Source organism: Diadema antillarum, unplaced genomic scaffold (genome assembly GCF_040938485.1).
Source record: "Diadema antillarum isolate AM-2024a unplaced genomic scaffold, OU_Dant_1.0 seq00001270_RagTag, whole genome shotgun sequence".
NCBI classification, from domain to species: domain Eukaryota; kingdom Metazoa; phylum Echinodermata; class Echinoidea; order Diadematoida; family Diadematidae; genus Diadema; species Diadema antillarum.
In genome coordinates, this window is record NW_027272052.1 from 100,092 (window position 1) to 126,111 (window position 26,020).

General features: G+C 37.8%; 1 protein-coding gene across 1 annotated transcript in view; it reads left to right on the plus strand.

Annotated features, from left to right (window-relative positions):
• Window positions 1–12,917: 12,917 nt before the first annotated feature.
• The window catches only part of LOC139745491 (calsyntenin-1-like), a 132,597-nt gene continuing 119,494 nt past the window's right edge, over window positions 12,918–26,020 (plus strand). Inside the window, exon 1 of the mRNA XM_071655884.1 lies at window positions 12,918–13,129. Within this exon, the coding sequence (XP_071511985.1) occupies window positions 13,051–13,129 (79 nt within the window). The 5' untranslated portion in view covers window positions 12,918–13,050. The remainder of the gene's footprint in view (window positions 13,130–26,020) is intronic.

Consider the following 26,020-nt stretch of genomic DNA (forward strand, 5'->3'; position numbering starts at 1 on the left):
TAGCTCAGTTCGGGAAACCCACTCACAAGGGGGGCCCCTCCTTATAAGTAACCCGTCTCCCTTATAAGTAACCCCGTCCCCCTTATAAGTAACCCCCGGGGCACCCCTTATAAGGAGACTCCACGCTTTTTTGCAATGCAACGCGAAAATGAAAGGACTGCGGCAATTCGCTTGATTATGTCCATAAAGCTTCACAAGTTTCCTAGTTACTCACGAAATTTGAGCAAAATCGGTTCGAGACATCATATCTAAAATCATGGATTTAAATGCGATGTCAAACGACCCATGCGAATGCTGAAATGCGAGCGATTACTGGCGTGAGTGTCGCCAGGCGCGGCGGCGCGGCAATGCTCGAGTGCAGACGTGGCGACTGAGTACATGTAGTACATGTACTCATGAGGACCGCCCCCGCGTACGAGGATGGTCCCTCCTCATGAGGACCTCCCCCCGCCTCATGAGGCCCCCCGGGGAACGCCTCATGAGGCCCCCCATTCACTTCTTATTCATCTCACATCTGACGTATAAATTGTCGCAACTTTGCACGGTGATTTTTTGTTACACACACATGTCCACTATCCATGATGAAAAGAAGAAAAAATCCTGTCTGTTTTTTTTTTTTTTAATCGAGTTTTAATCACCCGATGCAGAGCGCCCATCAAAACACGGGCGCCAGCGCGTTCGCACAATGCAAGACTGCCGCACCTAGCGGCCTGATCCGACTAAATATTTTCGATGCTTTTTTCTGCGGCTCTCACCTCTCCGCGCACGAATCAGCCTCGTGAAGCTGAAGTCTGACATCTTTTTACACAAATTCGTAACGAGAAAAATTAAATCAGTACTAACCTGATCTTGTCCATATATTCCAAATTACTATTCCACACTGATAGAGTAGGTGGGTAGATGACATACTCCAGTTTGTTAGCAAAATAATCACTTTGCAGGTATGACGAGTTCACTTTCTTCGTCAATTCCGCCCACGATTCCGCCGTTTGGGCGCTTTTTCTGGAATCATCCCGCGACGCGACGTACGTCGCATCACATCACGCATCCAGCACATACTAAGTACCAGACTGGTATGTGCTGGATGCGTGATGTGATGCGACGTACGTCGCGTCGCGGGATGATTCCAGAGAAAGCGCCCAAACGGTAAGCGGGCGGCGGAATCGTGGGCGGAATTGACGAAGAAAGTGAACTCGTCATACCTACAAAGTGATTATTTTGCTAACAAACTGGAGTATGTCATCTACCCACCTACTCTATCAGTGTGGAATAGTAATTTGGAATATATGGACAAGATCAGGTTAGTACTGATTTAATTTTTCTCGTTACGAATTTGTGTAAAAAGATGTCAGACTTCAGCTTCACGAGGCTGATTCGTGCGCGGAGAGGTGAGAGCCGCAGAAAAAAGCATCGAAAATATTTAGACGGATCAGGCCGCTAGGTGCGGCAGTCTTGCATTGTGCGAACGCGCTGGCGCCCGTGTTTTGATGGGCGCTCTGCATCGGGTGATTAAAACTCGATTTAAAAAAAAAAAACAGACAGGATTTTTTTCTTCTTTTCATCATGGATAGTGGACATGTGTGTGTAACAAAAAATCACCGTGCAAAGTTGCGACAATTTATACGTCAGATGTGAGATGAATAAGAAGTGAATGGGGGGCCTCATGAGGCGTTCCCCGGGGGGCCTCATGAGGCGGGGGGAGGTCCTCATGAGGAGGGACCATCCTCGTACGCGGGGGCGGTCCTCATGAGCGGGTTTCCCGGACTGCATGACAGGAGACTGTCGGTGTATGCAACCTGCATTTACGCACAAGAAATTTGCAGAAAATATGGACTAAATTCAAACCACCTTCGGGAATACGGCGGCCTTTACTAGTAGTAGTAGTACGTACAGGCCAGGATCAGGAGATAGTGCCTGGTCTCCTAGACAGAAAGATCCGTCTGTCCTGAGGAGTCTTTTACTAGACTCTAGATCTAGTATTTTTTTATGTTACCGCTCTCCTCCCGTGGAGCCAGACGCAGTCTCCGCGGAACATATCCCTGACGACCAGATACAGACCAATCTTCGGTCAAGTGGTCTCTCCCTGCCCCTACTGCAACTAGAAATCTACCACAAACGAGTTAGGGTCTACCACCAGTAATGCAGTAGATCTAAATTCACACCAGTTGAAAACTGCTTTTAGAGAGTTGCTAGACCAACTCAATACTCTTCACTCTGTCTCAGCAGCAGTCTGCTGCATTGATGCTGCAAATGCAAACGCACACACGACACCTCCAACTTCATTGGAACTTCCAATACTAGTACCTCCTGCACTGCCACTGCACTGGCACTGGCAATGCCAATGGAAGGCGGGAGCTAAAACGGAGCGAATGGACCAGGATGGACAGTAAACATTATAATTAATTAAAAGAATATGCTGATCTACTCACGCAGAATCACGTTCCTTCAAACATTTGCTTGTCATGAGACGATGTACTTTTCGAAATGCAGTGAAAAAAGGGGTATCAGCTTCGACATTTTCTGCTGAAATACCACAGCACCACAGACGGAGGAGGACATACAGTGCAACTCAACTCAATTTGTTGTATACAAACCAATCAGTGCCATAAGTTGTAGTATGGCATACCAAGTTCTTTTCCTCCTTCCAGCATGCGAATGGATCTATAGCGTCACAACATATACAACGCAAGCTCAAGTGATTAAATGAATTTGTAGACCACGCCCTCTATATTGTTATCGTTAAAGGACAAGTTCACCTTCATAAACATAAGGATTGAGAGAATGCAACAATGTTAGTAGAACACATCAGTGAAAGTTTGAGGAAAATTGGACAATCGATGCAAAAGTTATGAATTTTTAAAATTTTTGTGTTGGAACCGCTGGATGAGGAGACTACTACAGCTTGTGAGTCATATGCGTACAACAGTATAAAGAAAATATAAAGAAAATTCAACATATTTTCACTTTTTTCACATAATAAAAGAGCACTTGACTTGGCTCTTTCTAAAGGCAGGGGGGATAATATTACCCATAACATTTGTCGGTAACGAGTCGGGGGAATGTGAACTTTTTTCATAAGATGAAATTTTGTGAAATTCTCTTTATATTTTCCTTATATTGTTGTACGCATGTGACATCTAAATTATTCACACACTGCAGCAGTCTTCTCATCCAGCGGTTACTGCACAAAAACTTCAAAAATTCATAACTTTTGAACGGATTGTCCGATTTTCCTCAAACTTTCAATGATGTGTTCTACTAATATTGCTACATTCTCTCAATCCTTATGTTTATGAAGGTGAACTTGTCCTTTAATTTTCACCCGAGTATATCACGGTACGGATCAGATTTTCGCTGCCTTTTCACGTGCGCTGTAATTCAACAAGTTCAGTCCTTGATTCGTAATATAATTCTTCTATAAACACCCTGCATTCGAAATTCGATGGGTCGTGACGAGCAATTTTGACAGGAAATTTAATACAATAGGCGCATTTGCAACGTTCTGGTTCTTTCTTTTCTAAATTGTGCTGAATTGCAACAGTGACATCGAGATGGGGGGGGGGATATAAGAATAGAAATATGCTTCGCCCTCATATTTGTATTTAGCTTTGCACTTTGCTAGAAATCATGTCTTTGATTAAGAAGAGTTTGATCCATCAACATTCGACACGCCGTCTCAATACTCCCTCAGTTTAGGCCTATAGGAATGAACTACAGTATTACAAAGATATTCTGTTTGAAATCCTCCTGGATCTGGATCAATACGCTGCCGGACCGGGTGGTATTATAGTGCAGCGGAAATGTTTGATATCCTCTCCTCTCTTCATCTCTTCTTTCCCCTCTCTTCTCAACTTCGTGATCTCATCCATTCCCTCTTATCTCTCATTCTTTCTCTCTCTCTCTCTCTCTCTCTCTCTCTCTCTCTCTCTCTCTCTCTCTCCCTCCCTCTTGGATTGTTCTAGCATGGACCCTATTGTGGTAGGGTCCATGGTTCTAGATAGTGCACTGAACTTTTTAATCATTAAATGCATAAATTCTGGATTATGTTTCACATTGCCCTCTTGTCCAATCTTGACATTGATAGCCACAATCAAATAACGTTATGAAGCTAATGCATGCCAGTCTTTCATCGTTCGTTCGTATATTATTTAGCTCTTTTCCTGATTTCTTTTCAAAATTGAAAATTATGTTTTTCTCAGTATTTTTAGAAACTTGGTAGGGTTTTGATGTGTGTAGGCCTATTGTAAACTGTAGTTACGTGATCTTTGAATGTCTTACTTGATGTTCCACAAACATTACTGTCTTAATCGAGATTTCACTTTGTGTCTTGAATTCCTATGAGAGTTACCTAATCTTCCAACTACACTTTATACCAAAACTATTGCTACTTGAAGTTTATGGGTTTTTGGTCAGATAATACAACGCACTGTCTTGCATTTGCCTCATTTGTTTAAACTGCAGCCAAAGGGAACAACGAACGAAGATGTGCATACGAAGAGTTTGTTTGCAAAAAACCGATAAGTCCATATTTGCCAAATGGAGATATTTGCGATTAAAGTTGAAGAAAAATAAAGAGAATAATAAGATTTTTTTTTATTCTTTTGACCATAACTTCAAAAATATCCCTTTACATGTAGTGACCAATATGTCATCTAAAAGGTATTATTTTGTACTTTTTGACAGGGATCGTACTTCAAAATCTTCAAAAATGGACTTATCGGTTTTTGCAAACAAACCCTTCATATCGTGTCAGTAGGAATGGCGAATACATGTAGCAGAAGCAGCCGCATAGTCACACACCATTTTTCCCAAATAGTATTTATTTACTTGCAATCAAATAATACAAGAAGCATCAATTCACTTTGGTATTACTGTACAACAATTATAAATTTTCATGTTACAATGTAATGAATAGAAATGGCAATAGTCAGTGATAGTACAGCAATTACCACAAAAAAACCACAAACAAACAAACAAGAAAGTACGTTAAATCTAAAATAAAACCCATCCCACACACAAAAAAAAAAAGAAAGGAGAAGTAGAAGACGAATACTGGGAATTTTACTTTCCACGCTTGTGAGACGTCTGTCTTTACTTCAATATCTTTTCAACCTAAAAAATTCCACTGATAATTTTTCATGAAATATAAATGTGTTGCACTGCGGACATGGATCAATGCGACTTTTGTCTATGTACATTATACTTTACGGATTTGATTGCATGGTCTTCTCCTAATTCCACACCGTTCATTTGTGACTAATCAAACGTCAAGTGTCAACAAGTTCAACGTCATATGGGAAAAGAATCAACGTAGAAAGTTCAACGGTTGTGCACGAATGCGTAAAATTCTTTGGATGTCGTTTCGCAATATAGTATTGATATAAATATATCGTCGTCGATGGCGCTATCGAAATATAAGCGTAAAACAAAACAAAAAATTGCGCCTTATAAATTATACAGCTCACCAATATAGACTATGGGATATGAATTGTTTCTTCAGTACTGCATCGTATTTATCTATATATGTTCTTCTTCTTAATCGCATCCATATTTCTGTTTACTCAGCATTAGCTACTCTAAAATGAATAGTGCTGAAGAAAAGCAACAAGTGATTTCCAACAACTCTGTTGCGTATTGCATATTTCAGTTTTCAGACGGCGAACACATTGTTTGAGATTTTATATCATTTTCATATCATGTCAAGTCACAGGTTCCACAGCTTCTGCTTTGACTGTATTTTCTTCTCGTATCACAATTACAGAACGATTAAAGGGATTGTATAGTATTGGTGGAGATGAGAATTTGGCTTTTAACTTTTTGTGAGACACCAAGAAACCACTTAATAGTACAGAGCATACCATTTTAAGAGGAATTCAAAGTTTATTAGATGAAAATCGGTTTCGGAATCACTGAGACATCCAAAAACAAAGTAAAACAAAGCGATCCTAATAAAAGGTGTGTCTGCTTTCTAGGAATGCTATTTTTTGGATATCTCAGCCATTTTAAAACCGATTTTCATCAAATCAACGTTGAATCCCTCTTGGAATTACAGCATGCGCTACATGAGAGGTTTCTCATTATCTCACCAAAAAATTATTAGAAACCAGAAGTTAGGTCTCAGCCAAAATTATACGTTCCCTTTAATGTTGCCCTGAAAATACCATGACATCTATAGAGTGCTTTGTCGTCTTCGTTGTTAGATGACTGCTGCTTCTGTTGTTGTTGTTGTTGTTGTTGTTGTGTTGTTTGATTTTTATGCCACTTTTAATTTATTTATCTATGTACAATCATTGCATACATTTTGTACTCAGTGAGCATATGAAACGGAAATGGAAATGGTATGACCACACATTCAGTTACCAGAGCAAACAACTCTTCCACTGCCATTTATCGAACAGGGCACCAACCCATGAACAGACAAACATTGATTACCTGAATAGTGGAACGGCAAGTCCAAAATTAATGGCTATCATCCCAGGTCCTAGGACCCCTTGCAAAGTAATGTAAATACAGGTAATTATTAAAATGATTGTTTACATCATTTACAGTTGTCTGCATAACATTCCTCCAACTGAAATATCAAAAATATCAGAATGTTATTCCTGTGTGTGTGTGTGTGTGTGTGTGTGTGTGTGTATGTGTGTGAGGGGTTTATTTGTTTGTTTGTTTGTTTGTTTGTTTTTAATTCTCTCTAATGGACTTGGGTCTATAGATTCCTTGTGCAATTGCAAGTTCCCCACTAATGTGTGTGTATGTGTGTGTGTGTGTGTGTGTGTGTGTGTGTGTGTGTGTGTGTGTGTGTGTGTGTGTGCGTGTGTGTTTTAGGCTGCCATCAGCTATCAAGCACTAAACTTGTTTGCTGGCATACTCCTGCATGTGTCATGCATCTCGAATGCATTTGTTTAAACATTTTTAAATTTATCGTGACTTGTATTGCATGCGCATGCATAGATTTTTCGCAGGTTTTTGTATGAATAAAATTGTACAAACTTACACCCCAAGAATAGAGAACTTCAAAAGAAAGAGAAAAATATCCCCTACAGAACGATACATAAACGACCCCCCCCCAAAAAAAAATGGATAAGAAAGAAGGAAGATATGACATTTCAAAATGTGTGGTTTTTTTTTCGGAAAACATATCTTGACCATTTTCAATGAATATTCAAATGAGCAAGTTGACGATGTCATGCTCTCACAATTTCTTTTTCATTTCATATACAACTAGAGATGTCGCTATGGTGACTGGTATGCCTCCGCCATAATGCATGGTTCTCCTAATAGGTGTATAGTACAATGATGACAGTTTCACATAATTGGCAAAATATTAAAATGACAGATTTGTCACAAATGTGTCGAATGTTCACTTTCCTTGACCTATATTTGATTGGATGAATGGCTGCATTGTCTAAGAGTGCAGGTATTTGGGGATTTGAGGATTTTTACTTGACTTTTGACCCTTTCATGAGTTTGAGGAAAATGTGAAATTTAGCACTTTCACTTGACCTTTGACCTTTTGACCTATATGACCTTATGGCAAGAAACTTCCAAGAGAATTTCTGGCTATCGGGTAATACATGCATACACTAAGTTTCAAGAAAATTTTTATGCATTTAACCTTGACCTTTTGACCTTTGACCTTGAACATGTGTGCTCAAAAATTGATAGGCATAACTTCGCCCACTCATACATAATACATGCCAAGTTTCATTATAGGGTACCTCAAATTGTTTTTTAGTTATGCTGTGCACAAAATTGATTACGGACGGACAACCCGAAAACATAATACCTCCGGCGACGCTTCGTGGCGGAGGCATAAAAATGAAAAAAAAAAATCTCATATTTCAGCTGTATAAGTATAAAACTTGCCTTATATCACCAAAAAAACCAAATAACAAATGTGAACTCTGATATCATCTTGGTATGAGAACATAATATCACTGCTTTTACTTGTATTACCTAGAAATAACAATTTTTCCGAATTTCATCATGACATACATGAAAAATTGTGAGGGTATGACATCAACAACTCGCTCATTTGAATATTCATAAGGACTGGTCAAGAAATGTTTTCAAAAAAAGTGTGAAATTTCAAAATGCCATATCTTCCTTATTTCTTATCCGATTTTTTTCATTTTTTATTGTCTGTAGGGAATATTTTTCTTTTTCTTTTGAAATTTATTTACTCTGTGGTGTATTTCCTCTTTAAGTGAACTTGAAGGACAGCAAGTAGAAAAAGAAGCAAGCAGAGAAAGAAGTGGGCTGACGTCACTTAATGGACGGGGAAATCCTTCTGAGAAGTCCATAAAAAGAAGTTTTCAGGAAACCGAGACACAATAATGGGTAACCTAATAGTTTACACAGCAGGAACTACGACCACATTCGGTCTCGGACCGTACGCCGGAAATTGATCAAACAAAACAAAACAAAAAATAAAAGCGAAATTACGAAACTGTAATACAAATAAAGACAAACAGATAAAGTAAAATGACAATCTTGACTGAATCGATATCTATGTATAGCGTGGAGCTCAATATAATGATATATCGAAACAGTCGTAATTGTCAAGTGACTGTGACGTATCCATCTTAACCCCCTGACTGCCACAATAATCATTGATTTCCTGTTCACAGGTTTATGTGTGTAATATAAGTGCACATTTTATTCATTGGCACAGAAAATGTTAAAGAGGGTACGATAAACTCCTGATATTTTGTTCTCTCCAATGCCACTTGAAATGTCACTGTCTTAAAGATAATTATGATCCTATTGGGTGTTTTGTTTTTCCTCCACGCCAGCATATTTGTGAATTGTGAACATCAACATTTCACAACATCCTGGATAAAGATTTGACCCCTCGATATGAAGTCAAGTAAACTGATTAGTCGTTTTCGTTTTCAATGATTAAGAAATATTGAGTTTGATGACAGCAACGTTACACTCATGTGACCAGGGCAACTTTTTTTCTTCTGTTTTTTTTTTTTTACAGTTTCCTTAAGAACATCATTTACGTGGTGTTGACGTTCAGAGTCTTGACTTTGATAACCACTGAAGGGCCTGTATAACTTTAGTCGAACTTAGAATGATCAGACACCTCTTTTCACCTGCGGTATTACTTTGTTTAGAAATAGCCGTTTTAGTTGTCCAGGTCATTGTCTTCCTAAGGCTCCTCTCCTGACTTATATATATATATATATATATATATATATATATATATATATATATATATATATATATATATATATATATATATACATATATATATATACATAATTATATATGATACTATAAGGAAAAATAAACGCGATTCTTATATCTGTATATGAAACGCCCGGATGGCACAATCTCACTAAATATCCGGGGGCCTATGATTAGTTACTATGGAAACCAACAGATTAAACTGATCTGTTGTGATTCTCTCATGGGCTGTATCTTTTCCTCCCTCATCCCCGTCGACTCCGTCGCGGTTTGCAGTGACGTCATTCTGCCCACCTTCCTGTCTGAGAAAATAGTAATATATTACACTTTGATCTCATCAGCGAAATGAGTACAATTTTTGAGAACTTAGCCGACTCCATGTCCATGAGTAGTTAAAAATTACATAATTTATAATATGTCAATCGCTTATACTGTAACTCTTGGATTGATCTCTATACAAGTATATCATTGAGAAATAATTCTACAAAGATTGTAATGCAGAAATTTAGTTTTTTTCTTTTATCATTTTGAATGATGATGATGATAATCATGATAAACCGTTCCTAAATTCACCACATTCGGCAATGTCTCTTTCCGTTTGAAGTCAGAGGATGGGTAAAAAGTGCAACACAAGTAAGAACGCTGCAGATTTGTTACATAGAAACAAACAAAGTGAATGCAACATTTTTATAAACGTGCACGTTTTTCAAGTCAGTTTTGAATTTTTGCTAATGCAGTTCCAGATTGAAGAAGTTAACAATATCAGACGAAAAAAAAAAACTTGTCGATTTCTTTTGATTGGACAGAAAATTAGTTCTCTCAAAGCTATCAGTGGTGATGATGGTCGGAACACTACACAGAAATCGAGGAAGTCAATATTTGGCAACCCTTCAACTGGTTTGTACATAAAGAAAGATCAAAATTCAGATGGATAATCAAAAACAACTATGCAACCAGCGTTTATCAAATTTCATGATTGGATAAGGACATTACAAGATATTTTGATGCAAGAATGTATCTCATTCCAGTTGATTTAAAGTCAAAGGAGGAATTAATGGAGATTAATGTACAGGTCAAGCGGATACTTATGAAATAATGACGTCCCCAAACTTGCATATGATGTTGCAACTACGATAACATCACTATTTTGTAGAAATATATACATGTAACATGTAGCATTGCAAAATTTCATAAGTTTGCTAAGGTAGGTGTCACGTTTGTCTGTTTTCTCTATAACAGACAGACTTTGATATGACCCCCTCCGTCTTCAACCACGTATCTGCATGACCACCGTCTTCTTGCGTTTCTTTCGAAAGAAAGAAATTGAATTGAATTGAATTGAATTGAATTGAATTGAATTGAATTGAATTGAATTGAATTGAATTGAATTGAAATGAATTGAACTGAAACGTGATCAAAATGCTTCAGCCAGCTGCGTACACAATTCAACACCATCAAAATTATCCATATTCCGGGGTCATAAAGCGATGATCATGACTTTACATAGACTTGCATCAGTCCGACTGGCAGAGGGCGTGCTTCTTATTCTCTGCCTCTATCGAACAGTTTACTGAACACTGAATTTGATGACACGAAGGTGTTTCGTATGTAGCTACCTCTACATTTCGTATGCGCAGTGAGACTACGTACATCTCGAAAGAAAAAGGTTGGTCTAGGATACATGTTATTAAAGCATTGATTAATCCTAGCATGCAGAAAATAGTCATTAAAGATTAATATTCATAAATTAACAAGAAAAGACAGCAGTGAAAATATGACGACTGTAAAGAATTTGACACGTAGAGAGTAGGCCCCCTACGTCAATATCGTCTACACGCGATGATGAAGCGCTTGTGCAGTTCTAAATAAAAATCATATCATTGACATTTCGCAGACGCAAAATTTATCGAAGTCCTCGACATTACCCTCCCCTCTATCTGTCTTATACGTCGGACGTAATGTAAGAAAAATGTCATTCTGTTCAATAGTTATAATAGTCAAGCTTTTGTATGAGTATCATTAGCTATATCCCATAACATAGTTTAGATACACATATTTGGGTTTTTTTTTTTTGGTTTTCAGTAATCTTAATTGGATTTCTATAATGTAACATAACAGATTACATTCAGCTTGCATGTATGCAAGTATGCAACAGTATTCAATCAACGATGATTCAGAAAACGAAAAATAATCAGTACACACACACAAACACACACGCACACACTCTCTCTCTATATATACATACATACATATAATCATATACATAAATTGTGTCTGTGCAAAAAGGGAGCAGCATGGTCTTATTGTAATACACATAATTGTACTTGAAAATTGTATCTAATCGGACTGGGTGTCATAATGATACACGCCATTTTGTTTATAATCATTATTTCTTGCGATATATATATTTTTGTTACATCAATATAGGCTATTCTACATCTCTTTTTTATAGCTTTTTGTATCATGACGCAAGTCGTTCTCTTCATCAATTTTATATCTTATCAACAGTACAGGTATATCAAGCTACTAGGGAGCCTACCTATCGGAAACCTCTCCTGTTCTTTACATGCACATGGTGTTATGTGTAGAGACCAAGAAATCAGTTCAACCTTGGCATACCCAATGACAATTAAACATATAAAGCAAACATGAAATAACCTAGTGAGAATGACTTCATACGAAATCAAATAAGATAGTTTGATGAGATCACATAAGTCAAAATCTTTTTAAAATCAAGTTATACGCTGATTAATGACATGAGGATATCCCCCATGACGCAAAAAAGAAAGAAAGAAAAAGAGATAATTATGAACTTACACACACGCCGGCAATGGAAACATGGAGACTGGGAGAGGGAGGGTGGAGATGAGAAAGGATAGCTAAAGGGGGTGAGAGCAAAACAACAAAAACAAACATATTATAGCCATAGGGTTTAAATTTCCATTGATGTTTCATCCTCATATAGAAAAAATTGTTCATTATGATTCTTCAGTTCAGTTTCCTTCGTTTAGATTAGCATTTGATAGATCCGGTGTACTTTACCATCACTGCCTATTATGTGCTATATTTGGACAATTGCGTGTGTTGCGAAATTGGATTTAGAAGACAACAAAGATTGGATAATTATGCTCGGAACAGCGCGTAGCAGATGAAATGCATGCTATGGGGACTGCCTAAAAAGAAACATGTTACAATGAAGATTAGCAGCAGTATGTGTGGATATATATCTGGTCACACTGCTTTGACCAATTAGTAACCAAGAAAATCAATTTACCGAAAGAGGCACGACTTGTATGATATAAATATGTGCCACTGAGTGTAAAATAATAATACACCTTACATTTTTATGACACCATCGGATCGTAGGAAAGTAAAGCGGATGTACTATACGGGGAATGGCTTGTCATTAAGATGAAGACTCGTCGATATTTTCATAGGTATATTATAGTCGAATGGCCAGATTTAATTCGTCCGAAAATAGTTGAAACTAAGAAAAGAGATGAGATATAAGAGATTGACACATCACAGAATGAATATTGCTTGTGTTTCTAAATCTGTGAGAATTTTATAGTAATTATCAAGTTGTTGGACGTAGTACATACTTTTAAAAGCCGCATCATAACGCATGGCCAATTAAACACCCCTCTGGTAAGTCGACGCGTCCATACAGTCCTCGCGACATCATCATCATACATTTATTCTCGGATACAGCTTACGAATGTCAAACTAGCTACTCTACGCTCTACTCACGGGAAATATATCGGCCATATTGGCCCAACGACTCAAAAATTCTATCGGATAAACGTTGAAACAGCACAAAATTCATTGCGAACGGATCTACTACTAATTGCCGAGATGTTGCTTAGGTTAGGGAGGTCCTGGGAAGGACTTCTACTGGTTTATATCGTCTGTTTAGGGAGTATTCATTGCAAAGGTAAGTCCATCGCATACCATCGCAAGCCGCTGCGAGAATGAATCTCGGACACTGACTACGTACCACTGCAGCTCTGGCTTTTGTGTGTGTTGTGAATGGTCCATTGATTTTACGTCTAAGAATGTCTTCTTAGAGAAGCCCGATCGTAGTGATATGTTGAAGACGTGTGAAAGTGATACAAGTAATACGTATTTTATTCACAGAATATACCGTACACTAATTTGTGACATATATACATTGGACTGCCGTGATAAAATCACAGTCCAACTGTGGAATAAACAGTGTCGGTGATGTTAGACTTCGATGTTCCACTACATTGACATTACACATAAATTGGCTAGCCCATAATTTACACCACAATACACATTACTACTACAGTACTAGTGCAGTAGCCGGTCGGTAGTGGTCTACATGTGAATATACCTGTCCTACAACTACAACAGTACAAGTAAAATTTATAGTAAATAAGACTAATTAGTGCATCATGTGTCCATGTACAACTGTAGCTCACTGACACTATGTAACATATTCACGACAATATCAAAACTTGTGTTTAGAAACTTGTTGATCGTCTAAAGAAAGATGGGGAAAATGCTTTCAACACATCGCGAGATATTAGAGATGCATATAGAATAGATATATAGAGCCATATGTTGGTGTATGAAATCCAACAATACCAGTCAGTGACAATTATGGAATGCCAGCATTCGCAATATGCTTGGCTTGATTTTTAGTTTAGAAATGCAAATATTTTGTTAAATTACAACAGAATTGTAACAAGTTTGATCAACAATGTGCAAGTCAAGTTGTACTTGTAGTCCCCCTATCTACAGGGCAAATGTTATATGTGGTTAAACAACCCACAGGTTGTGGATGATACCATAATTAGGACATATAGCATAGTAATAGTATGTGGAGTGGGAATAGCAACAGAAGTCAAATAGAAGCCAAACTAAAGGGAAAATATTTTTTTAATGAATCATTTGAGTTTAAATCTTTATTGCACTAAGGCAAGCTGATCTTGATTTTAAAGCCAGATAAATAGACAAAATATCATTGTTATAAAGCCAGCATACAGTATACTAACAAACCAAATGCCTTTAGCTTACTTCACTAATGCCATGGTCTGGACTAGATCCAAAGTCCCTTGGAAGACAAATGTAGTTGTGCAGATTCCACTCTATTGGTTGATTTGATTACAGTCACAAGTTATACTTTTGACATGAAGTTCCTCTACAAAACCCCAAGTACAAATGGTTCCAAGTCTGTGCAGACTTTTTAACCATTTTCTGTTTACTGTTCACACATAAAGTATTGTGCAATTCTAGTATAAAGAGTATCCTCCATGTTTTTACAGAATTGTGACTTTAGTTGATATTGTTCATACATGTACATGTACAAATTTTGTTTATGCGCAACACTTGATCTGATAATGAGGCATGAGAGATTGATTGACAGATCTTGTTGTTTTTACGAGAGGACTGACGTGTGATTATTATCCAAGAGCTTCAGTTTTTCATGACAGATATTCATCAGTTATTCTCTAAATGTCAGTAAATGTTGATAGCCAATGACTGAACCTTAGCTTCAAAAATTCTAATGTTATTGCACATCATAGATTTGTCTTCTTCGAGCATTATGGGGATGAAACTTTGGATGAATGCTCTACATTGTCGTGATGTGTTTGCTGGTGTATGTTTGTTTGTGTGTGTGTGTGTGTGTGTTTGCTTCCATGTATTCTGTTTATACTTTCAAAGATATAAATACCCAGTGCCATGATGAAAGAACACTGTCTTCATGTATGTATACTACTGTCAATGTATGAAGACATTTCAACTTGCAGTACTGAAAAAAAAAAATAATGTGCAAAAGGATGCATGCATTTAAAAATGTATATTCCACTTCCTATACCATTTTGTCTGATCATTGAAATAAAGTAGAAATGTAAGTAGATAGGCCCTACCAGTTTCAACTTCTGTTTAGTGTACATCTTCAGTTACAGTTAATTGCCGTCACTGATACACATGGAATAATCATGTTTCTTGGCACGTGGAAAGACATTGTCTTGCATGTGCAGTACCAAATCCAGTGCTTTTGACTTTTTCATCTTATGCTATTAAAGGCACTCAACCATGACTCAACAGTGATGACCCCTCTCTGTAAATCATGTTTAACAGAAAGAAGGTTGTGCAGATTTATCATAAAAGTGACTTGCATTCCTGTGAAATGTGAGATACATGATATGTGTGCCACACGTACTAACGTTGCTACACACAATGGTTGTAGCAGGACAACGGGAAATCTGCCCACTTCTTTTTGTTGTTGTTCCTGGCAGAGGTCTGTAATCTCAGTGCTCTTTTCCGCTCCAGAAGTGGCGATGGAAGGATTTTACCTGGGAAGTGACATCATAGACAGCGTCGATATCTCCATGGCAACAAGCCATGCCACAAACTCATTTCCATTGCAATTAGTGAATTGCAGATCCAAGGATTCAGGGCTTTTCTTTGGTCTTTACTGCCTTTGATCAAATCATGTGCAAGACTTCACTTAGTATTCTAACATTATAATATTAAGTTGTAGGCTGACCACAGTGAAGTCACTATCCTGACATGCAATATTTAGTTTGTGGTAAACCATGATGAATTGTATAGTCTATTGGGCTTCTTAATTCAGCAGAATACAAATCAGTTATTGCATTTTAAGCAGACAGGTTCAGTTTAAGTTGAGATATCCCCAAAAGTTTGACATTTGCTTTGGACATCTTGTTCTGATTGCTAGACTCTACCTATGATGTGAATTTCCATTCCAAGTTGGCTGTTGAAAAAGAAGTAATATCAGACTGACATAGTACAACTGACATGGTAGGAGCTTTTTTTTAAATCTACCGCAGAATGAAGATGTTGTAGAGTTTGTTTATAATTGGAAGTCATAAAACAGTGCTTTCACAAAACAGCAAAATTATTCTTTGAAAGCCACAGAAAATCCAAGATACAAGTCATACAAGTTGTTGAAGTGATAAAGTAATTGCTTTGTAAGTCCCCCATTGACCTGCACACATGTTCACCAAAGTTCTCTTTTTTTACATGTATGTGAAATAATTTGTATTCCCAATATCAATGTATTCTTTGTTGTTGTAGCCGATCAATTATTACATTTAAAGGGAGAGATGGGGCTGTAGTTAAAATAGAGTTTTCTCGCGTATTATTAGCGTTTAATTCTTGTTTCTGTAATTCTATCAGATGCAATGGGATCTACATGTGGTCATACATGTATATGATGGGCAACAACAATGCTAAAGACTTTTGAATGGGATTACAAAGACTGTATCAGTGGGGCTGTTGACGCATTTCCGTTCCAGTGTGTATTGCTTCTGAATAATGATATATCAATTAAACACAATTATTATTGCCTTGTAAGATGATGCTCACCATGACTGTGAGGTCTGTGATGGTAAACTAGGAGGATTACTCGGCAAATCCAGCCTTTGTTTTACACGGACACATTACACCATAAATAGATCGAGTAGGAAACGTTGTATCATCATCTTGTGCGGCGTAGGATTACCACGTACGGCAAACTTAAATGAGGACATCTGACGCATACCATAATATGTTGCGGTTTTGTGTGGGATTTGGGGGATTTTGCTCTAGAATAGTTGCCAGTACTATGCCATTCATTCATGCAGTGGGTGGTGACTCCAAGTACTGTAGTATGATGCTTTATATTGTGTGCTGTGAATGGTTCACTCGTGTGCGAACAACTTGATAATGCTTCGTGCTTCCGGAGATCTACATTACACCCTGATATCTTGATAAAATTTCAGTAGATTTCACCTGTTAGCTCTTGCTGTGGAAGTGGATTTGATAACTTTATGTAATCATGGTGAGGTATAAGATAAATTCTGATATTTCCATACATATAACAAAGGATTACTGTACAGATTTTGCTTGTTTGTTTAAATTTAAATGTCCTTTGTGTATGTCAGAAACAACATTCCTTGCTTTGGAATGCATTCCTCTTCACACTGCTTGACTGCTTTAGTGACACTTGATGGCTAGATCAATAAATCAATACATTCACTGGTGGTATAGTTCTCTTGTTACACTGGTAACTTGACACAAAACAGTACACACAGCACAACAAATCAATACCGTACTCATTGTATCAGTGGATAGCTATCCTGTGTGACTGATAGCAATAATTTGTGACAAAAGCAGCTAGCAATACCAGCTCAGTAGACAAAGGAAAGCAGATTTGTCCCTTTCTGAATGCTGCTGAGTGAAGCTTGTGAATTTCACACTTTGTACCCTTCATTCTTAGATGAGCACCCCCCCCCCCCCACCACCACCAGCAACAACAACTTTATAACTTGTAGTTATTTTTTCATGTTTTGTAATGGCCACACTTTTGAATGATCACAAATTTTCCCATTTGGGATATTAAACAACACATTTTAATGATTGGATTTAATGCTGGTAGCGCAAAATTTGTATCCCGTGAAGAGTAGACTTGGTTTTAACGTGATCACCATAATCCTACTAATGTAGAGTGCATGTTTTGTAAAATTAAAAAAGAAAAACAACCTTGATGAGTGAGTTACATGTAGTGCCAGCAGAATGTGAGGATGACATTTTGCACATGGATTTGTACAAGTGTTGAACAGCCAATGACAGCTAAGTGGATTCTGTAAAACCTATTACAAGAGGCGTATCAATACAGGTTACACTATCAGTGTACATGGACATCATAAAAACCGGGGTAGTGGGGCCATCATTAATATACAAATATACTAATCCATCTACAACCCCCCCCCCCCCCAAAAAAAAAAAAAAAAAAAAAAAAATCAAGCAAGCATTACAAACCAAAGCAAAAACAGAACAAAGTGTGGCACGCTTTAAATGTCCATTACATACAGTACAGTTGCACTCCATGAGGTTTTTTTTTTCGTAGAACTGATGTGTAATCCAATTTATTGCTGTCAATCAAAATATTGACTTTATGTGAATAGGTCATCAGTGCTAATATTGTGTTTTCTTCTGCAGAGTTTCTCTTCTGAAGGTCATTTTGTGGAAGGACATAAGGTTGCCCGAGAATCATAATATTCAACGATTATAAAACAGAAGCAACCCAGATATGGATTGGACCTTTGTACAAGTACTTCACAAAATGGGTCTCTGATACATCACTGCTGAAAAATAAGAAAAGCAAATATTTGTCTTTTTTATGATATGAGATGACATGAAGGGTTTATGTACAGGGCAGTAAACTGTTTGATCATGCCATGTTCTTTAATGGCCATACAGAGCGACATTGGTTGGTTGTAACTCAGATCTGCATGTCAGTGGAATTGGTTTGTGTGAGATATTTTTTTTCTCTCTTTTCTGCTCATCCCCACCCCCCCCCCCCCACTAATTCTAATGTCATAGATGCAATGTTATCTACAAATTACCACTTTTTGTATACTTCGTATTTCAGATGTATTCTCTGTTGTACGAAGGCAAGGTCTATGTTGCTGAAGGTTTATTCCAATTCCTGATGCAGAGTCATGATTTTGGGCACTTTACATATAATCTGAGAAATCTCAGCATCGGAGATGTTAAAGAGTCGGCCAGGCATGCCGAAAAAAATTGAGGATGGTTCTGATTGCAGTATGTTTTGACAGTTGTTCTGTGGCTTTTGTCTGCCGAACGAATCCCGCAAAACAGTTGAAAAACGTCCTCTCTCTCTCTTGAGCAGACTCTTCAAGGGTATGCATGCGTGTGCGCTCTTCCATACAGTAGCTCTGCCTTTCAGCGAATGAGTCACCGTGAGGTGGACGCTTTGGCAAAACAACCCCCCCCCCCCCCAAACAAGAATTATGTTAATTCACGGCTCATCGTAGAGATGTTTTCTGTCCCTTTTCTGTTTCTCCAACCATGGAGCTACATCCATGCTCCGACCGAAAAGAGAGCTTGAAATATGCAGTCATGAAAGCTTGTCTATCTGAAGTGATGTACACTGTACAACGTGTACGTCTGGTCTGTGTTTTGACAAGACATTAAATATATTAAGTAGAAAAAAGACAAATCGATTGAATAGCTTGAAGTACTAGTACTGTACATATTATTGTATCAGTTGCACAGTACAGTTATTCGTGATGTACAACCTACATGTACAACCTGTACATGTATGTGTGACAGACTGCAAGTACAGCTGTATGCCTGGTTTTCTGTAATTTGAAATGAATGTTTACATATCTTTGCATGTGTGTGTATTTACAGCTTTGTTACATGTAGTACAAAATTATGCAAGTGTGATTACTCAATGAGAATTAAAGACGATTGATTACTATTTGAAATGATTACACAAAATCCAGGAACTGAAGATGTTATTCAAAGGATGTCCAAGCTATTTAAGTTGTCCTCAGATTTAAGGTCTCTGATAACACAAGACCACAATCCCAGGCTAACTGTAAATATTTGCTAGGAAAACTTGTAAACACTGCTTAAACAGGAGAAAGAAATACAATGGAGTTTGGGGCATGATGGTGGGGGGGGGGGGGGGGGGTGGGGTTGGGGATGATTGTAGATTCGTCTGAAAGTCACATTGACAGTTCATAATAACGGCAGTGATATCGGTCAAACTGGTCTGTATGCTACTATCCTTGCATTGCCAGTCGGTTTGTATGCAAATGAGCTGCGATGCTAAAAGTGGATGATGATGTCATATTTTCATTAGTCAGTACAGCTAGATTAATTATTGTCTGATACCCAATGTTGTATGTACTAACACAAAGGCACACAATGTCGTGCATATTGGATCCAAGCTACTTGTACGTATAGAGTATTTTGCCTGACAATATTTTCTTTTCTCGGCCTATCTACAAATGAGTAACATGGCGGATGATTTACACAATATTGTCAGAATAGGCTTTTCTATAAATTGTACAACTCACAGAGTAGACAGAATGTACATATACACATACAAACTGTACATTTTGTGAACAATGCACATACATAATACTCGTTTACATAAAATGTCTGTAACAATTACAGTGAATATGTACACATTCTATCAAACAGTCATGTGAACCATGTAATTTTTATCCATGATTGTTTCAGTACCGTACAATTGTAGGTCCAAACTTTTGTAATTACTTACTGTAAAACATGATATATTCGCGGCATGAATTTTTCGCGAATTGGAGCCGACGGCCTTTTTTGCGGCACGAAATTTTCGCGAACTGCCACTGGCATTCAATGCACATAGTGTAGACAAGAACTTTCGCGTGCATTTTAATTTCGTGAATCTTGGCGCTCGCGAAATTTGCGAAATTAAAATGCACCCGAACATTCCTCGTTTTACAGTATTTGAAAAACATTTTATCACTTGTGCAAGGGTAATCTGTGGAGATAGAAATTGCTGTGATCTGAAATATTGATACTTCATACTGAGCTGAAACATGCCCAAAATGGTATTATCATTTTATCAAAGAAGGAAGAAATGAGCATTAGTCAGATGGTATTGTGTAGATTGATTTCTCACATTTGGAACTGTAGTATTACAGAAATTGTAGAAGTTTAATGAAGCCCTAGGTTGTGATAACAGATTAGATTCCCCCTTCCCCCCCCCCCCCATCGCACCAAAATTAATTGAAAATTTCAGTTGTAATTCACAGTGTTTGATCTCTGCCTGCCAGAACTAGATTCCCAGATCTAGCAATAATTATGGAATATTAAAGATTTCAGTCATGCAGTGTGTATCTGCACTTAAATTGCTGTTCCATGCCATCATCTTCGGCTCCACGACGACTGAGCTAAGGTAGTTTCATCACAGGAGGAATGAATAATCAGGATGTCTCTAATGATAAAACTCTGCTCCTTCATTCTTTGATTCCGATGGAATGCATCCCTAAAGCGAAGTTGCGCGCGTGGAGCTCTGAGTTGGAGATTGTCTGTTTTTCTTTAATTCTTGTGACTTAACAATTTGTATCATCATTGGTTTGGTAGCGGATATTGAAAATAGATTGGTCTGCTAAGGAAGGGACAGGGTAGATTTGGCCTGATCAGTATGCATGAGGGAGGGTGGACGTCGAAACGACTCCGTGGAGCCTGCCGTAATGGGGCAGATGATGAAATCGACATCACGGCCCAGTCCTAATCATCTACGATTGCCAACTCTAAGAACACGGTTTGAAAATGTTTTGGCTGTGCACAAGCTCTTGGGGGGGGGGGGGAATAGGAAGGGAAAAAGAGAGCTTTGCCATTTCAAATTTGCTCTGCGGCCATTGACTCATGATGCTGTTGCTATTTTCAGGAATAAATAAGGTGATATTTATTCATGGGTACAGTGTCCGTATAGATGCTCCTCCATTGAACCAGTGATTGCTATCAGACAAAATTATAAAACAAAAAAACTTATTAAGACGAGCAGAGAAACAAATTATGAACAAGTCATGGCGGGATGCATACACACTGATTATATGCTGTGTGATAAAGGAAGCTGCTAGTTCTGTATGCATCCACACCCTCATCATGCAGGGGCGGATCCAGGAATTACGTAAAGGGGAGGCGCCTTTGCAAAATTAATGGGGGAGCGCTCATCCCCTCCCCCCCCCCCCATTTTTTCTTTTTATTTTGTTTTTAAAAAAAATAAAGTGGGGGCGTGCGCCCAATGCGCCCCCCTCTGGATCCGCCACTGTCATGTACAGTGGAATATAGGCCATACTGTACTTCCATTTCATGCTTGAGCAAAAGAGGTATAATTTGCCATAACAGGCAGGAGGGTTCTTAAATTCACTGGGATTGACAATCTGTGATGTAATGATTATTCAATGCAGTTATTACTTCCTTTGTTTTCTTTAATCATTCACCTTTTTTTTTTCTCTTTGCACCTGCAATAAAGGAACAAAGTCAGGTTTAGGGGTATACAGCATATCTAGAGAAGGATGAAAGGAAATGAATAGAAATCTATAACTGTAGGAAAAGTTAACAATTCATTGCAAAATGCAAATATGACACTATCTCATCAGAAATGTTTTTCTTTGATCAATAAAAACTCAATGAAAAAAAAAAGAAAGAAATGTTTTCGTGAAACATACACACACCGTACCTGGAAGTTTTGTAAAAAGTACAAATGGGCTTGTTTTGTGTGGTACATGTACACGTTGTAGTATGTTCAATGTACACCTACGTACAAATTATTGTGTGTTACGTAAATATGTTGTATGTTCGTTAGCACCGAGCATGGTGTCATTAGAAGCCTATCTACAAATGTAATGCCACTGTGCAAAAAATCGTTGCTAAGGAAATGAAGCTAAATATTGTAATCCTTCTTTTCAACATTTAAATCTTTAATGGCCAGTCAAAATATGCCAGTAATTTGCCAATCTGAGGGATATTCAAGATTTAATGACAAAAAGATAAAATTTAAACGTAGACACTATCTCCACCATTTCCAGTTGTTTCTGGCTGCATTATGTGAGAAGTGCTGTAAGTGCTGAGTTTATATTCTATAAGGACTGCCCATTATTGAATGAGTGGCGACCATATGGTTCTCTTTGTGCTGATTTAATTATTTCTGGTGAAAAAAAAAATGTTCCACAGACATCCTGCTCTCATATGCAAGGGATGGAACACATGGTGTTTCAAAATAAAAGCCATATTTGTTTTCAGAGACCATTTCCCCCCCCCCCCCTAGCTAGACAAAAACATATGGGCCACATATTGTAAGTGGGGACAAAATTTGTTATAAATACAACTGCAAAATGTCAGTAAAATGCTCATATTACATAAATTACAGATGTATACCCACCATTAAAAAAAAAAAAAAAAAAAACCTGTCCCAGTGGCCTTGAGCTGTACAGAAAGTTTTAATTGCCCACATGTGGTGATGATGAATGTCAAGTTCTCTAGATTTTCTGTTTTCTTAGCTTATGCTTTTTTTTCCACAAAAGAAAGAAAGAAAGAGAAAACACAATTAAAGCATCTACAGTGTATGTTTTGTTGTTCGCCTGTGTGTAAACTATCACACACTACATGTACAGTGTACATGTACAATTGTATGTGTGCATCATTTGAAAGCACAAATTGTTTCTTGCCTAAAAAGAAAAATATTAATGAGTAGTAGTATGACACTAGCATTTTATCAGATTAATACACATTGGGATAAAAATTAATTAATTTGCCATAGTTGCAATAAATGAATGTGTGAAGTTGCCCTTTCTTGCGCATTCCATTGTCAAAAAAGTGTCCTTCTATTCAGTTTAGATGTTGAGAACAGTTGAGTTTTAGAGAGGAGACCAACCTTTTACAATGGTAATTGTACCACTGTCGGTACTGGTAGATTATGATGCTGTTGACATTCTGTGTATCATACAGGATATTGCTTTTCCATGAGCCAAACTTTGACATTCAATGACTGTACTTACACATTGTAGGGCAGAAATACAATGTACATTGTAAGTCTGAAGGTTGCATGAAAATGTCATCACATTTTGCTTGACTCTGCCATGACAGCTATCACTGATATGCTGCGTAGGATAACAATGCAGTTTTCAATAGGTGGTACCAAGGAACTCGCTTGGTGGTGCTGCAGAGGTAAAAGATATTGCGATGACCGGAGAGTTGGGGATGGGCGGCTGGGGGTGGGGAGGCATGGGGGATGATGTCCTATGAAGAATGCAGGAGGGAAGTGAATCAATAACATGACATGACACAGAGATACGAAGCAGCGTGACTAATGGCTCAGCTTCGATGGTTGGAGAGCCAGAATGTACACTGTGTAACACAGGAAGCGGCACCCTGTCCTTTTATACTCACTGTCTTCCCCTTCTTACTCAGTTCTCACTTGTCTGTAGGTGTTTAGAATGCTAATTTGTCAGCAACAACTAAATATGTGTGATCTTAATGACACTGCAATGTTGCAACTGTTTCACTCCTTTTTTGAAATTATTTCATTTTACCAAACAGGATGTGATAAACTGTTATTCAGAAGTTTTCATGGCTACAAGGCTACAAAGTCCTGTCTTTTGAATGATACACCTCATTACTTTTTGGTTGCCAAGAAAATTATTTTAGAAAGATATCCTAGTTACATATGCTGTAAATACATATTGAAATAGTTTTGATGGTGTTTTAAAAGTATAAAATGCACATGTCATAACACCTATTACAAGAGGCTTTATGCACTTTCGTGTCTATTCAAAGAAATGTGTATAAATATGAAACAAATGATATTTATGTATGTTGATATTTCCTTTTAATGTGACAGACCTAAAATGAAAAAAAAAAAATGTTGTACACTTGTAACAAAAGGAGTTACAAACAATGAAAGTGATCATATAAGTGTAGAGTATGGTCCATTGACTCCCCTGCTCCCTATCTGATCTGTTTTGTACTCAAAAGGTTACTAGGAGGGAAATTTGGCAGGAAAAGACATATTTGTAGAAAATGTCAACTTTGAAGGGTGCAGGAAGTATCCAACAGGTCAAAAAAAAAAAAGAAAAAAAAAGGAAAAAAAAATCATTCCTCTGTCAAAGCAGTGTGTCAGTCACTGTCAAGTCAAGCCAGTCTGGTGCCAGGAACCGCTTTCAAACTTGTCTGACTGACTGTGGTAATAAGCGCGACATGTCTCACACTGGATATTTATTTTAATGGAGACTTCTGTTGAGAACTTCAAAGAATGTGTATAAAGTGCATGAAATAGTCCTTGTCTCTTGTGTTTCTTATTCATTTGAGAATCTTGTCCAGTTACTTATTTGACACTTGAAGCCAGTTTCATTTTCCATTTACTCTCATGGACTCAGGGACCAAATTCATCCATAGCGTAAAATTCTGATTATATAATGGATTATATATTTACGAACATATGCTAGACATGAATTCAATTCTATTTCCATTTCAATTTTAATTTATTTTGATATTTCTCAATGAAAAATGCATCAAATATAACAAAATAAAATGATACATGATATCCAGCTATAAATGCATATTATTCATAGTGCAGTCATTGTATGGATGTTGGACTTCACATTTCAGATCATGCTGTATTTAGGAGAGGGAGTGAATATTGCACACTGAAGCGAAACATACTATCTTTACGACCCAGCATGACTTTTATTGTAATAGGCTCATCATGGGATGACTCATCCGTAGCTAAGCGCCATCGGTTTTGGTCATCCATGGATCGTAGAGACGCTTCCTTGCAACATAGACCCTGAAAGTCATAGCGGTAGTGTGAAAGCTGTCTTAAATTCTTCCCAGCTAGCTTGGTGGCCCACTGAAATTATTGACCCTGAATAGAAAGGAAGTCTGAAGCGCTTTATGGGGATCCCTAAAGACCAGACATCAAATACAATGTCAATCAGTGTACTGTATACAGACAACAATTAAAGGATTACATCTTTTACACTCGAGGTGAGTGTACAATTAGACTGGGGGGGGGGGGGGGGGGTGTCAGTTGCTCAGAGAACAGCACATCCCTGTCTGTTCACTCTGTGGTTTGGGTTAATAGTCCAGTCTTAACAAGTGTACAATAGCTCTATAAGCCTTTGTGTGCCAGTGACTATGGACAGTATGTACAATGCTATGTGATTTTCTGTACAAATTGGTGCTTAAAGAACACAAAGGGTTTAAGCAAATGCCCCCCTCCCCCCTTAGCCCCCACTGGCTGGGACTGTCCATTGCTCCCACACAGAACAGGATACATGCATTCTGTACAGTACGTTCCTGTGACTTAATAAAGGAAGTCTTTGCATCTTGGTAAGTTGGTGAAGAAGTGAGTTTTTTTGGGTGTATGTGTCAATCGTGTGTATGTTTTTTTTTTCTCCTTTTTTTTTCTCAAAATGAAAGGATGAAGAATAATAATGGATATTGTCAGACTAAAGTCAGAATTTTGCAGCGAGATTCAACC